Source organism: Hirundo rustica, chromosome 7 (assembly GCF_015227805.2).
Source record: "Hirundo rustica isolate bHirRus1 chromosome 7, bHirRus1.pri.v3, whole genome shotgun sequence".
In the NCBI taxonomy this organism is placed as follows: Eukaryota; Metazoa; Chordata; class Aves; order Passeriformes; family Hirundinidae; genus Hirundo; species Hirundo rustica.
Window position 1 is genome coordinate 30,509,579 of NC_053456.1, and position 16,227 is coordinate 30,525,805.

The following is a 16,227-nucleotide window of genomic DNA, read 5'->3' on the forward strand; positions in this document are numbered from 1 at the left end:
ATGTTGATACTATTAAATATGTTATGGATATTTTATATTTCTTACCACAGTTTTTACAGTTTCACAAATATCAAAATCCAGGTGTACATGTCCATTTTGCAACATAGAATGACTATACAATTCCAAAAAGAGCAGGCATTTCAAATACACAATTCTGAAGTGTAAACACGGTGTACAAGCTCTTCACTTCACAATCCAGGTGCTATGCAGTAGCAGCTGAGGTAACACCATACAGCATGAACTCAACGAATGGTTGGTTAGCCTCAAGATGATTTTTAGCATCCTTCTGTCCTGTCACCCGTTCAGTCTTTAGTTCTCCCCCAAGTTATACAAACATACAATAAATACATTTCTGATTTTAAAGGACACTTAGACAAGTCATGAGGATTTATGTGAGTACAGTACATTTAAGTTCAAGTGCAAAAAAAGTAACTAGTGGCTAGTCATCGATGTTTCTTTTTATTGTCTATGGTGTTGGTCCCAGGCACTGCCAGAACGTGGGTTGTTCTAAAAGCACAGCTAAAGCACAGCTACGGGACACCCCTTCAGTCAAGCTATCAGATGTCAAAGTGGGTAAACCTGTGCAGCCCCTTCCCTGCTCAGCTGCTGCCACCTTCCTCCCCGTGACTCTGGGCTCCTGCTGGCCTTGCCTCTGGCTCAGAGCGGTCCCACAGCGGCTCAAGGCCTCGCACCTCACACATACCTTGCTTCCAGGAGGGCAGCTGAGCAGCGCTCCCTCGGTGCCATGGGAGCAGAGTGGGAACTCCTCCATGGGATCTCCTGGGAACCAGCTGTTCACCTAAGAAAATGGGCCAAAACACTATCCTGACTAAACCCCCCGACTCTTCCCTGAGCCCGAGGATTTCCCTCCAGCAGCAATTTTCCCTATGCACCAGCACGAGCTGGCTGCAGACAGTATTAAGAAGCAGAACAAAACATAATCTAAAGTCCTCCAGTGTCTTGACATTGGGCAAAGTAACTTCCTAAACATACTGCAGTTGAGTTACATTTGCTTCCTCCTGAGAATCTCTCACTCTACTTGATTTCTGCATCCACTACTTTGTCCCTATAATCCTAAACATTTAAGATTTTTAGGTGATTCCTCCCTACCCCCCCACCTTCCCTAGGCACTTAAAGCTTACTGTTTTCTTAATAAATAACCATAATAACTACACTGCATTAAATAAACTCTTGTATAGACGATGAAATAAAAACCCCAAAAAGACCCTTGATCAATCTCAGGCTGTGCAATCTTGATCAAAGATTCTTATCTCAATACAACACCAAACCTAAAATTACCCCAACGCACACAACCTTTTGTGCAGCTGCAGGGCTGCAAGCACAGAGGGTAACTTCAGAAGCCTTCCTCCAGCTTTTGTGCTGCACTAAAACGCCAGTTCAAGACCATTGCTTTGCAGAACTAAACTTTTATCTCAAACAACAGAACATTAGCTTCAAAAACATATTCTTTGAATATGCACGTGGTTTCCTTAATCCGTCACCGTAATATTAAGATACGCTTCCTTAAGCTACTCTGTTTCTGAGAAATCTTTCCAGAGACAGTTTCATGACATTCCTAGAATTATTAGATTGGTATTTTCTAAGAGACTATTCATGGAAACTCAGTGTCTCTCTTAAAAAGTCTTTTAATTTTGATTTGGGAATAAATTTGAAGAAAAACAAAATTATCCAATCAAGTCAGACACACTGTGCCTCAGCAAATGAGGAGTGAACTCCCTTTTTTCCACAGATGGCAAAGAAATCTCATAGCACTCGACTCAGCTTTAGCAAAGCAGCCGAGAATTCTTCCTTCCATTATATCTGGCCACATCACTTCCCTCAAGAATCCAAACTTCTGGCTTCCCTGCTCATGTTGCTCTGTGTAGTCATATGAATATTCTTTATATAGTTAAAAGCTTGCACTGCATCACGTTATGATTGTTAAGATGAAGGAAGTCCTACTTTGAGCTCCTACTCCAGCGTTTCCCAGGTGAGAAGCAGAATTCCATGCACTGGATTTGGTAAGATGAGCGCATCTCAGGGCCCTGCAGCAGCAGGCTGAGCATCACGATCCGACACCACGCGCTTGCCATCTGCTTGGGACTCTGATGGTGCTGTGGGTGTTGGTGCCGAACAATTTCTGGACTGCTCAGAATCTGTCGGATTTTGGGGTTGTCTTGCTGAGCTGGCTGATGAAGCACTGCAATTCTCATTGGTTTTCTAAAAAGAGGGGAAAGGATTGCATGCCAAAAGTCAACATAAATACTCAGGACATTGTCCCCACTGGCACACCCCCCAGATGCATTCAGGCACTGCTGGAGAGTCACAAAGCACTTGCTTTGAATGCCCGCAACATAACAAGTCAAATTGAAAGCAGCAAAACAAAAGTAGAACACTTAAATCCAGATGACACTAATAGCAAGCACACAGCAGCTTACCTTCCATCTCTTTTCCTAACTGCACTTTCCCAAGAAGCATGCAAAAAACAAACTTGTGTTTCAAGGGGAAAAAAACAATTAACTGGACTTCAAAGTGTTTAGACAAGATAATTCTTTTGAATAAGCAAGTCTAACATTTTTTTTCCCACTTTTTAAATACAGCTTTTCTCAGCTGATCCCATCCTCCCCAAGATACTGCTCAGACTTTCTGACTGCCAGAATTTTTACTGTACAAATCCATCCAGTCTTCTCAAACGAGCCTTATCAGGGAACATAGGAGCACATTTAAACACCAGTTACATTCCCAGGGCTGAAACAGCAAACTTCCACACTAGCACTTTTCATTAGAAGGTGATGCACTGCCTATGATTATTTATTTAGCACCAAAGCACAGCTAAGGCTAGGATGTCCCTTTGTTTGAAGGAGTATAAGCAAGGAAAAGCAAAACTGATCCAAAATCTTAAATAAGAAGGAATCATTTTTCTCATTAATTCTCTGTGCACTGACCCTCCTTCCAAATGATCCATTTTCATTTTCAGGAAGCTGTTTAACAAATTTAATAAGAGAGGTAAGGCAGCCTTTGCCTAGTTAATATCATCAGCCTAAATAAAAAGACTGAGCGCAAAACCTGAAATAATTCAGAGCCAGTTTGTCCTCTTGAAGCACTGAGACAGGGATGAGAAATTTCGGAGAATACGCATTATGAAGAAAATGATACCGTTTTTTCAGTGCATTGAATTTTGGCACATTACCAAGAAGTATTTTTATGTCAGCACTGTATTTTTACAGGAAGAAAAGCATAGTGAAGAGACCACGTGCCATAGAGAACAGACACAAAAGCCCTTTTGGCCACTTCACAGTGCTTGGGGAAGCAGCTGGGTTGTATCCAGCAGTGTTGGACAAGTCACTCTCAGACACCACCTACCTGCAAAACATTATTTTCTCACCATGTTCATTGCCTGAGTTCTGTCTAACTTCTTTGCTCTGATTTAACAGAGGGCAGCTTACACTAACCCTACCCTGAGGAAATTTGCAATGGGAAACTGAGCAGTTTGTTTGGACACATTACTTTGATGTCAGAGACCCCGTGGTATCTTCAGCTCGCATTCTTTGACTCTGGAAAGGTCAAAACCAAACAAAAACCCCAGCCAACCTAAAGCACGGCTGTAACACATTTCCAAGGATAAAGTCAAGTAAGAAAGGCCAAGAGATCACTGACCAGGTGAAATTCCTACACACAGCTCTGCTGATTCACATCCCAAATTACCCATTTCTAAAGACAGCACTTGTGGAAAAAGCATTTCTGTGTTTACGCCTACTGGGTGCAAGAAGGAACCCCACCCACTCCTTCAGACAGGTAAACACAGCACCCGAGACTGATCGTGCTGTTCCAAACCCTGACTGACAGCACTTCCCTACTTGGCTGAGCACTGGGCTCCAGTCAGAAAGGCATGGCCACAGCATTACAAGTTCAAGGTCCAAGCCCATCCAACCATTGAAGCAGCTATTACAAGCTGTTGTGTGGGGAGACTGAACAGAAGGGTAATGGTGCACAGTAAGCATCAGCTGCCAGATATTTTAAGTCCCAGGATGGCTCTTATCTGGTGTAACTCTAGGTAAAAAAAAAAAGAGATTAACTTCATTTGAAAAGAAGGTTCTGTATCCAATCAGTAGCTGTCTGGCACACAGCAGCCATGTAAATGTCTGACAGCATCATCTAAGGAAGCAAAACTAAATAAAAATAACTTTACAGTCTGTTAAGCAGCTGTGCATCTTCATGTTCAATTATCACCTTGCAGATTTTGCAAAATGCATAATCTGCACTTTCCAACTAATATGAAAAGAAATGTAAACTTAAAGGGACTCCAAATATATCCAAGTCTGTAAAATAGAGTCCTTTTCTATGTCTCCTCTTCTACCATCTTCAGGAAGATATTACTTGCAAAGTTATTCCTGCTACATTATACATGGAAACAACTCTATTTCATGCAGTATTTCAACTACTGTATTACAAGTCCAGCTTTATTACAAGCTGACAGAAAATACCTGCCAGAGGTATTTTCAGATTCACTCACAGATTTTTCAGAGCTAAAAAGGTTTGAAAGCAGCTAAAATTACATAAGAACTTCCTGAACATTAGAAGATTACCTGTAAAGGCTGATTCTCAGGAGCTGGGTTGGTTTTGGATAGTTTAACCATCTCTTTTATCTGGTAGACAGCATAAGCTAAGGTGACCCACGGAGAAGAACTGATGCCCCAGGCAGGCTTGTTCACATCCTCTTGCTCTTCTTGGTGTTTAGTTTTCTTTGGAGGCAGTCTGGGCTCAGTCCGAGGCATGATATCTTCCGACTGCTGTTGCACAAGGTCAATAGTTGCTATGGGAACAGGACTGGAAGGCACTGGAATCCTTTCCGCCAGCATTGTCTTTTCTGAAGTTTAAAACAAAAATCATCACTGGCAAAGCCAACAAGCTAAAAAAAACCAACCCCTGGAGCAGACAATGAGCATGAAGTGTTTCTTGCTTTCACACTGTGGTTATCACTGCCCTGAAAGCAGAACACTGGCACGAACTGCCAGGAGGCAGACACAGCACAGCCTGGTTAGGGAAACGTGGCTGGTGCCTGACAAGCACCGCTGCTGTGCCACTGCACGGGGGCTGAGGAGTATGAAAACCTCCAGTTGTTCCAGCAAATAGTTACTGTGCAGTTCTGCACTTAGTGAGACAAGAATTAAGCATAGTGACACACTGGAAGACACAAAGTATCTGTCAAAGAATCTCGGGTTAAGGAAGAAATCATCCCAAGAGCCCTTTACATCTAAGGTCTTCCAATAAACTGTAATAGTTTTTATAGCTATCTTGAAATGTCATCCATAAAATGACTGCCATGGCCCAACCCAATGTGCTTTACAATCCTGAAGAGCCAGAGTATTCATATCAAAAATAATTAAACAGATTTTTAGTAACTGTGGGATATTTTCAGTAACAGCTATGTACTCTGTAAAAAACACATGCTGTAAACTTTGAAATTTTTTTTTTTTCCACAGAAAACATTTTACAGGTTAAAAATATATTTTTTTCAAAATTATAAAATTACATTTGGTTTACAAACTCCTAGATAGTACTGAATGTTTTAAGCAAGGGCTGGATGTTCTCAAGGAGTAACAAAATGAAGAGACTAATCCTGCACACACTTGACCACATGCTTCATTTTACTCATCCAACTGGTCGGCTTGAAAGCAGCCTAATTACTGCCATGCTTTAAATTAACATCCACACTGCTAAAATGGGTCGTGTGTATTAAAGGAAAACCAAAGACAGAAACAAAGAGAATAAGGCCACTGTGAACAAACTGGCCTTTTGTAGGTTCATGTGTCATTAACTGAATGCCAATGGGAAACTGAAGCAGCAAACAGCCTTTTCACCTTTCCATTTTTTGCCATTATCATTTGAACACAGGTAAAGAAAATACCAGCAAAATACATATCTGAACACTTCAGTACAGGCAGCTTGATAACAAGGTAATTTAATATTCCAGCTAAAGAAAATAAACTTTCATTTCATACTCAAAGCTCATACTGGAAAGTATTTGGGTAAAAAGCAGCTCAAAAATTCATGACTTTTCACAGTGAGCCAGAGTTTTACTGTCTTTGTAAGAATTAGATTTATGGTGAACCCCTAACTTTGCTGCAGGTATTTAGTTTCCGGGTAGCCTTTATATTGATAAAGGTAGAGACTGAAAAGTTCAAGTTCCACCAGAGGGGAGATATCTCAGGTTTAAAAAAAAAAAAAATTATAAAATTTTGATTCCTCTGAAGCCACCTCGACAATTTCTAGCAGGTGGCTTCAACTGGCAGAATATGAGAGCGCAAAGTGGGATCAAGGTGACCTTCAAGAATTGATGCAACTGAAATGACTCACTCCAGCTCTTAAGACTAACCTAAGGGATTCTCAGAACTGAGACGACATACAGGCAGCAAAATATATCATGCTTCCCTTCTATGGACATTCAAGAACTCAGTGCTGCCCTTCTTGCAGCAGCAGCATACCACTTCAATTTCTTCATTGCTTAGGACAAAAACTTTCCACTTGAAAATGAACTGTTTTGTCAAAATCCAAGTTAATACGCCAAACATACAGAAGTGAAGCTGCAGGAGCAGCTACAGAGAGATCTTTTTTTCACCGCTTCAGATTCTGTCTCTATGAAACGAACATTTACCTTCTTCTTCATCAGGAACCAACATCCACTGGATCAGTGCAAACAGAAGCAGAATCACTAAACAAGCCATTCCTATTCCTCTGAATGTGGCAGCAGGACCTGTAATGAGATTTTATTTTTTCTAAATTTAGAACCTACTTAAAATGAAATGAGTCAGCATTATGTGCTTCTTGGCTATATATTGCCCATGTAGACTCTTATTAGCTTGTTTCATTACATCTTCCTCCCCCATCACCTCTTCAATGGGCTTTGCAAAGGATTTTTAAGCAAGTAATTAGATTCTCATTTGTTCATTGAGAGGCTTTATAGTTATCAACCTATTCTCTCAAAAAGGATTCATTCATCTTACTTACAGATCAGGTTGGGTATTTGACACAATAATGAAAACACCTGGGCGTAACATATTGAATCAATCTGGAACACTGACAGAACAAAGCCATGAGCAATTTGGTCTGAATGCAGCGCTGACCTTGCTTTGATCAGGGGCCTGGACTGGATCCTCCCCAGCCTGAGCAATTCTATGATCTTGTGACCCATACAAAGTGTGTAACTCTTTAAGGTATAACAATACCTACAGCATAAATAAGTTTAAAGCTGACAGTTCGGTAAAACCAGAATAAATCAAATTGAAGTTGTTACTTTTCCTTACCGAAGTAATTGACCAAAACCCCTCCAACCATGGCTCCGCATCCCCTGCCCAGCCCCAGGTGGAGCCCCTGCAGTATTCCCTGTGCCGACGTTCTCAGCTCCGGAGGCACCGCTGCGCTCAGGTACGAGATGCAGGCTGCCCAGATTGCTGCGTGTGTGACACCTGCGGAAAGGAGACATCATCGTGAGCACCGGGGCCACAGGGTGCCAGCACAACATCTGAGCAACTGCACTCAGCAGCTGGAGCACAGGGAGAAAAAAACAACCTAAACCCTCCAGTGACAAATGCTTGTGAAGTACAAATCAGATTCTGGTAATGTGATACTGGCAACCAAGCCACAGAGACAGGACAACTCCTTCTGCAGAGCCTGTCAAAAGCTCTTTCTCCCTCTAAGAAGACCCCACTTCTTCTCTGGAGACGCAGTCCCTAGGGATTCAAGTCTCTGCCAGATTCCTTGTGCCTTCCTAGTGACCCAGGGCCTTTGGAATACAGTCCCAGTTTCACCAACTGGAAGCAATTAAAGCATTGATGCCTTTCAGCATTCTCCTTAAAGCCACAATGAAGGCACAGCACAAAGGTCATAAAATCCAAACAGCATCCAAGATATCCATGCCATTTCAGAGGCAAGAATTCATCCCCTCCCACCCCTCTCACTCCGCACAAAAACCCAGAGCCTCAAGCAAACTTTCTGCGCACAACACCAACACACTGCATTTAGCACGGGATGGTCCAGATGAGAACAGCACACAAGCTCTTCAGGGTAGGCCAAAGACATCGCTTTTCATGGCTGCTGTTGAGAGGCAGAGTCAGTGTTCCTCCCTGCTGCTGTGCCTGCAACCTGTGTGGGTGCTGCTGCTGCTTCACCCACTCCCGCAGCAGCCCCAGTCCTCAGTGCCATCAACCACGGACCCTCTGCAGCGCTCAGTGGCATCAACCACGGCCCCATGACAGCCCTCAGTGCCATCAACCACGGCCCCATGACAGCCCTCAGTGCCATCAACCACGGCCCCGCAGCAGCCCTCAGTGCCATCAACCACGGCCCCATGACAGCCCTCAGTGCCATCAACCACGGCCCCATGACAGCCCTCAGTGCCATCAACCACGGCCCCGCAGCAGCCCTCAGTGCCATCAACCACGGCCCCATGACAGCCCTCAGTGCCATCAACCACGGCCCCATGACAGCCCTCAGTGCCATCAACCACGGACCCACAGCAGCCCTCAGTGCCATCAACCACGGCCCCATGACAGCCCTCAGTGCCATCAACCACGGCCCCACTGCAGCCCTCAGTGCCATCAACCACGGCCCCATGACAGCCCTCAGTGCCATCAACCACGGCCCCGCTGCAGCCCTCAGTGCCATCAACCACGGCCCCGCTGCAGCCCTCAGTGCCATCAACCACGGCCCCGCTGCAGCCCTCAGTGCCATCAACCACGGCCCCTCTGCAGCCCTCAGTGCCATCAACCACGGCCCCTCTGCAGCCCTCAGTGCCATCAACCACGGCCCCACTGCGGCCCTCAGTGCCATCAACCACGGCCCCACTGCGGCCCTCAGTGCCATCAACCACGGCCCCGCAGCAGCCCTCAGTGCCATCAACCACGGCCCCATGACAGCCCTCAGTGCCATCAACCACGGCCCCATGACAGCCCTCAGTGCCATCAACCACGGCCCCATGACAGCCCTCAGTGCCATCAACCACGGCCCCGCAGCAGCCCCAGCCCTCAGTGCCATCAACCACGGACCACGGACCCACTGCAGCCCTCAGTGCCATCAACCACGGACCCACTGCAGCCCCAGCCCTCAGTGCCATCAACCACGGCCCCACAGCAGCCCTCAGTGCCATCAACCACGGCCCCACTGCAGCCCTCAGTGCCATCAACCACGGCCCCACTGCAGCCCTCAGTGCCATCAACCACGGCCCCACTGCAGCCCTCAGTGCCATCAACCACGGACCACGGACCCACTGCAGCCCTCAGTGCCATCAACCACGGCCCCACAGCAGCCCTCAGTGCCATCAACCACGGCCCCACAGCAGCCCCAGCCCTCAGTGCCATCAACCACGGCCCCACAGCAGCCCCAGCCCTCAGTGCCATCAACCACGGCCCCATGACAGCCCTCAGTGCCATCAACCACGGACCACGGACCCACTGCAGCCCTCAGTGCCATCAACCACGGCCCCGCAGCAGCCCTCAGTGCCATCAACCACGGCCCCTCTGCAGCCCCCAGTGCCATCAACCACGGCCCCATGACAGCCCCAGCCCCCAGCAGAGACTGTGCCAAGCGTCTATCCCGCAGGTGCCCAGCAGATTTGGGGTTGGGAACACCTTTTCCTCCTGCAGGAGAGCTAAAGGAAGGCCAGCACACGACCATCAGCGTGGGAGACCGGCTGCAGGAGGAGCACCTGCCCGGGGCCCGTGTGGAGTGGGGAAGGACAGGACAGGAAAAGGCAGGGTTTTGGAGAAGTTAGAAAAACAAAACAGTTTTGTAGTTCATCACACATTAAATAAGCCTGAACTATTTTGCCACCCTCAGACTGAGTGGGAATATTTTTTCCTTATTTCAGAGGTATTAAAAATAGTCATCACAGTTTACCAATGCCTAGGCTCTACTGCCTCAGTTTTAAACAAATATTGGCACAACTGATGATTCAGTTAAAATGTTCCTGTCCTCTACACTTGACTTAGTAATGAACAGTTGGACAATCAATAATTACTTGGGCATTTAGGCTGAAGACTCCTAGGAGCAAGCAAACACATTTTCATAATATATGGAATAATGTGGATTTTGCTTAGGTAAAATGAGAAATAGCACTACATGAAATTGATATTGTGCAGGTATACACATGGTAGATGTCCACCAGGCACAGGTCAAATACACTCAAAATCAAATCCAAAATTCCTCAAGCTCTGGGTATTTTTTATATATATATATATATATATGTGTGTGTACACATCTCTCTCTCTCTCAACGTTTTGGTATTAGTACATTACTGTGCTAAAAAACAAAAAGCTTGCATGAAAATGTGTCTGTATTACCCTACCTTTTACAGTCTAAGGCTTTAAAACTCAGATATTTTCTATGCAAAAAGCTTAAGACTTTTAAAACTCACTGAGTCTCTATTTCTTTAATGCAGATCCACGGACACATTGCAGACAGCACCCAAGAGCTGTCCCAATAGCAAAGCAGAGCTATTTTAAAGTAGATAAAGTGGTTTTGGTTTAGAAAGTACATCAATTAACATAAAACATGCAAGGAACAAGTCAATTCTTAAAGCCAGGTAAATAAAAAACACATCAGAAATTATTTGAACTAAGGTTGTTTCAACACAAAAGGCCATAACTTAACCAACAGGTTCTTGGATGTTTTCATCTTTAGCAGTGAAAGCCCCACTAGAACAGAGTGTTCTCAGTTTCTCTGAAAACAAATCCATACCTTTAAATCAGCTCACTACACTTGCCTTTAAAGGCGCAGCCTTTTTATTTTAGCATGTGTACATTATTAATGTGATTTTTATTATAATTATTTATACAACCGTGACTATTGGGAACAGTTTTTACCACAACTTACATAAGAAGTCTGGTCTGGATTACTGTTACTGCTAACCACAATTCTTTTTAAAAGAAGTTGCTCACTATATATATTGTGACATTATTTGCTAAAACCACTAACCACCATTTCATCATCTGCACAAAAATTCCAACAAGTGCAGCAACCCTAGAGTGATGCTTGTAATTTTAGTGAATTTAGGATAACTTATACGTAAACCATGAGCCGGAGATTTGGGGATCCAAATTTATTTCATGAGAAATGTGTATCATAATTACTGTCAGCCAAAGGCTAAACTCTGCTCTCTAGGCATAACTGTGTTGCTGGAACATCACTAAGAACCACTTCTTAGAACAGTACTTGTTTTGGAGTTTGGTGAGTAACTGCCAGGTGAAAACAGCTTATTTTCAGGTTAACAAGATAGTTTTGTAATTTAGAAAAAATTCCTGTCATGCAAATTGGTGAGCTAGCCTAGCTGCTATCAGAGAATCTGGACCACTTCCCTGGAACAATAAATTGCAGCTAACCAGCATAGCAAAACTTCGTCTGCTAAATGCCAAATGAACAAGATTGCTTGTGTGCAATATATATAGATATATATGCTTCACAAGGATGTCTTGAAATCCTCAGTTATTACAGATTCAGGCCTAGCTCTTATTTTCATACATTGCCTGTGCAAGCCAATACAGCATAGCGGTTGAAAACTTTGAACTGAGAAGTGAATTTAAATCTCCTCATTTACTCCTCTGAGAGTGCAATGCAATGAGAGCTGTCCTCATCCCAGCTACAAACAGCAGCTGGAACACAGCATGGTTCTCATTACAATCAATAGATACAGTCTGCAGAGTCATCTTCCAGAAATGTCTCCATGCCCTTCAGCAACAGCACATGGGGATAATCCTGCTTGCATTGCAGAAACATATTAAATAGAAAAATAATTTTTTTACAAAAGTCAACTAAAGGTTTTGTTAGCCTTAAAACCCCTCGAGCTGATGGAACTGGAGTTTTTGTAAAATCTGACAGCTTCCTGGAAAAAAGTTCTGCACAATTAGAACAAGGACTTCACCGAGGGGTTTCAAAGACCCATCAACTTGATGGCCCACATGGTGCCCACGTGTTGTACACAATCTACTCTTTTTTTGGCTTTCAATACTTCTAATCCTTACATGGAGAAAACAGCTACAATTCTCACTTCCCTCTGTCAACAAGCTCACTTAAAAATAAGAGCTTCCACCTCACGAAATTTCATGGAGATGTCACTTCTTACTGTCACTGACAATACAGCGGTTATGTAGGAGAGAAAGCAGAGCCCAATGAAACAGGACTTGGAACTGCTGCAGAAAAAAATAACTCTAGAGAAGATGAAAACTGGTAAGAGCAGGAAGGGAATGAATAAAGGAGGGGGAGGAAGTCAACAATACTTCTAAAAAGATAACCTTGATCCCCAGTTTGGCAACACTGAATGAGATGACTGGAATCCTACAAACGCAGCGGCAGCGCTTAGACACACACGGGGCACCCATGGACATCAGGGACCAACAAATGACGTCTGATGCGGGCTGAAAAGAGCACACAGAACACAGAGACCTGGGGGCTGGGTGGGGGGAGCTGTGCGTGGGCTTGCTTTGGGTTTAGCTCTCTCATTTGCTGACTATAAATAACTGCAAACAGCCAGATTAACCAAGGAGCCCATGATTCAGCAGTGGCTAAACAGGGTAACATCTGGCAGATACATTTATGGCAAAGTATTATTTTGAAGGTCCTTAATTTGTTCTTCAAATTTCAATTACTCGGGATTGTGCCACACAAACCCCCCACCAAAACCACTCCCTCACAGCCTTGCTCTATGTAAAGGCGAACGTATGTATTGTGCAACTCATATTGAAATTTCAGCAGAATAAAAACCACATTCAAAGTAAAAGAAACTTCTTTTTTTGGCCATGACTTATAGGACGCTTCCAGGCACAAACTTATGGCTGTACTGGTGAAATCACAAGGGTTTTTTTCCTATATTTTGATATGGGGTATCTTTAAAACAGGATTAAAGGCAACATCCTTTCTATTCATCATTTGTTTTCCCCAGATGTTTGAGCAGGTGAGAGTATATACATACCCATTCTTCAGGTTCTTTCTAACATGTTCCTATTTTAACAAAACGTGTTCCTGTTTTAACACTTGGTATGAACAATGAAGCGTCACTTCAATAGTTGTGGTTTGTGGGCTTTTTAATAACAAAATTCAGAAGCTTGCTGTTGTGGCAATTACAATATGATAAACTGGTTTTGTTAGCTTGGAAGGTTAAGGAGCCAGGACACAAATGGATCTCTCTGTGTGTATGTAGAGATCCACAGTGTTCTCTGATGGCATTTTGTAACTCAAAGTCTAGCTTACAAAGACTTCTGTAAACATAGTAGAAAAAGTTAATTTAAATTCAAGTTGCGGTGCACATAGAAGAATAAAACTTCTAAGTATAATCTCCAGAAAAATTTCTAATTATTATTGTATAAAACCAAAATACTGGCTTTAAAAGGATGATCAAAAATGGTATTCTTGTAAGAAATAGAAAGCAAAACAGTTCCACTTTTCCATGGTTTTGAGAAGTGGTACCTACCACAAAGACACAAAAAAAGGTCATGAAAACTAAGCAAGAACAATGTATTCTTTCACATTGCAATGAAGTTCTTAAAGACTTCTACAAGAGGATTTGAAAACAGGACTCAAGTTACTTGTCAATAGACCACACCTCTGTCCTTGTAAATAACTTTGTGAAAGGGCAAGTCTCTTAAAGAAGTTCTCTTAGCTTTGAGAAAGCTATTGAGAGAACTTCTGCTCTAGCTATTTAGACAAAAATTTTATAATCTAAAAGTACTGACGGAACTGTAAAACTGAAATACCTTAACAGAGACAGAATGACACAGACTATGTCTGGAGGGTTTTTGTGGCATCCTTTCAAGCACTGCAAACTCTTGCTTTTAATGAAGTTCACATTTATCACCAAACAGGATTTGCAGTAGGTGTGCAGCTAGCTCTGCTTCTGTCTCTTTGTTTATTTAAAGGGTGTGTCGGTCTCTCACAGTTCTGTTTGAATAAACAAAGGACTGCGCACAATCAAATGTACACCCAACCCTTTTGACGTCAAATATTTCCCAGGATAAACAGTAATGGTTTATGTGTTTTATGAACCTGCATCTTCTGGGGTAATTGTGGTCAAAAAAATAGAGAAATACCAGATTTTTTACTTAGGCACAGCTCACTTGAAAATAAGATAAATGCTTTCACCTGATCTTGTGTTGGAAGGTCTTACCTTGAAGCACTTCCATCGGAAGAACAGTCCAGGCATTTTCCAGATATGAGATGTAAATGTATCGTGCTGTATTACAGGCAAGGCCAATGTAGAGCACTCTAAACAAAATAAAGAAAGAAGAAGTCAGGATAGTCTGCACTTTCCCTTTCTGCTATGTTATCATATAGCTAACTGATTTAGAAGTTATTTGCATGCATGCGGTTTGCCAGCCTAAAGCATTTGCTCAACACAAAATATATCCTTTTAAATCCTACACCCAAACAAACTCTCCTCTTGCCCATTCAACACATTCAAAATCCTAATAGAAAAAAAATAAATCAAAGAGACAGCAAACCCACTGAGCTTTTAACTGAGCTCTGTAGTTCTATGCCACACTCTAAATGTGGGATTGTGTTTCAGAGAGAGAACTTCTGAGTGCATTCAATATCCTTTCCAAACAACCTTCTTTTCTAATCATCCAGAGATTCATTCTGCCATTTGAATGAAAGCCTGGAGCAGGTTTGTATTAAAGGAATTAATTTTAACCCAATTAATACAAGTTTATAGTCCCAGTATCTGCAAACTGCTCAGAACTACTCTAAAACACATCCCACAGAAGCAATATGGTTTATAACAACATGCCTCAGGATAAAACTTAGCCATCCTGTTGAAAAGCAGCAGATGCTGCATCTCAGAATTTTGAGAAAAAAAAAACAACACCTCTTACAACAGCTTTTAAACAATGAAATACAAAGACTATTTGTGCATTTCCCATTGCACATTCAATCTGATGACTCTTCCCTTCCAGTTTTTAGATTTAGCATAGCTTCCCTCTGGGGTGCTCATTCATCCAGCTATCTTCCTCTCATTTTCAGATGGATCTTGGGAAACAAAGACTTAATTGAAAACATGTTTACAGCTTGAGAAAGGGCGCTATTGCAACCTTTAAAGATTTTATTCAGGGACAAGGATAATTTATAGTCCAAATACGGCTTATTTGAACCCTGGTTTGGCATAAGTGAAATAAATGGAATTGATAATTAAGGCGAAGCACTGACCCTGTGAAAGGGCTCGTTATTCTTTGTGTTGCTTTTCCAGTTAGTTTTACTACAAATGCACACAGAGATTTAATTAAAAGGTACAGAGCCACTGGAAAATCTAGAGTGAGATGCCATCACAAAAATACAGCATCCTGTCAACATCTGAGGTCTCCAAATACACATGCTGACAGTGAAAAATCCAGTGCCATAGTTTTCATCATGTCAGTGATACTGAAAAAGGCCTGTGCATTTCATAACAACATAAATTTACTTTCAACGAGGAGGGCAAGCTGGCAGAAGTCATATCCCCTCAGTCACACATCAAATCAGGCTGTGTTGCTTCCAGATACATGTGAGGTCCATGAATAGCTGGTTTAAGCTGCCTTTAGGCAACACAAGCCCAAGCATTCAAGGAAGAAAACATGGGAAGCCATGAAAACGTTCACTATTGTACAGTAATGAGAACAAACTTGTTCTTTGTGCTGTGAAGCATAAATTTCATCTCATCCTTTAATTAATGCCTTCTGTTCAAAACAAATAACTTGGTTCCTTTCATAGCCACAACTTAATGTGGTTCTTATGTACAACCACATTCCTGAAATGTATTAGGACACATCGGGCCCAAAAGGTAACCAAACTCACAAGGTCTCCAGGCTCCTGTCTTCCTTCCCCAGTGAGAAAGGACCAGGGTTAGATCCCCATACTCTCAGGAATACAAAGGAATGGCCCCACCAGGTACATTTGCTCTTCCTCAGCAGCAGTACAGGTGTACCTCTCTGTTTAGGATGAATTCTAGACAGCTTAGTTTCATTTTGTCTAGCAAAATCTTCGTCTGTTCACCAAGAACTGTCTTCCTATCTCAGCGGTTCCCTAGGACAGGCAGACCAGAGTTGTGACCTCCTCCCGCTTCAGAGCTTTTCCATCATCACTAGCCACTTCACCTACCTGTGTTTTTTCAACATGTTACATTTCCAGAAAGATTTGGATTCAGAGTTTAAAAGCAGCAATTTAGTCAGATCCTAGCTCTTAATTTGTTAGAATCTATGTACAGAATTT

General features: G+C 42.8%; 1 protein-coding gene across 6 annotated transcripts in view; it reads right to left on the minus strand.

Annotated features, from left to right (window-relative positions):
• Positions 1-17: 17 nt before the first annotated feature.
• Positions 18-16,227, minus strand: part of MFSD6 (major facilitator superfamily domain containing 6) — a 29,241-nt gene continuing 13,031 nt past the window's right edge. For 3 of the 6 annotated variants that reach the window (XM_040068839.2, XM_040068837.2, XM_040068838.2), the window contains exons 3-7: positions 14,153-14,250; positions 7,305-7,466; positions 6,656-6,754; positions 4,587-4,867; positions 18-2,220 (exon numbers count right to left, since the gene is read on the minus strand). In XM_040068839.2, the coding sequence (XP_039924773.1) occupies positions 2,038-2,220; positions 4,587-4,867; positions 6,656-6,754; positions 7,305-7,466; positions 14,153-14,250 (823 nt within the window). In that variant the 3' untranslated portion in view covers positions 18-2,037. Of the gene's footprint in view, positions 2,221-2,438; positions 2,491-4,586; positions 4,868-6,655; positions 6,755-7,304; positions 7,467-14,152; positions 14,251-16,227 lie in introns of all 6 variants that reach the window. The other 3 variants (XM_040068841.2, XM_058421247.1, XM_058421248.1) reach the window with 3 other exon arrangements.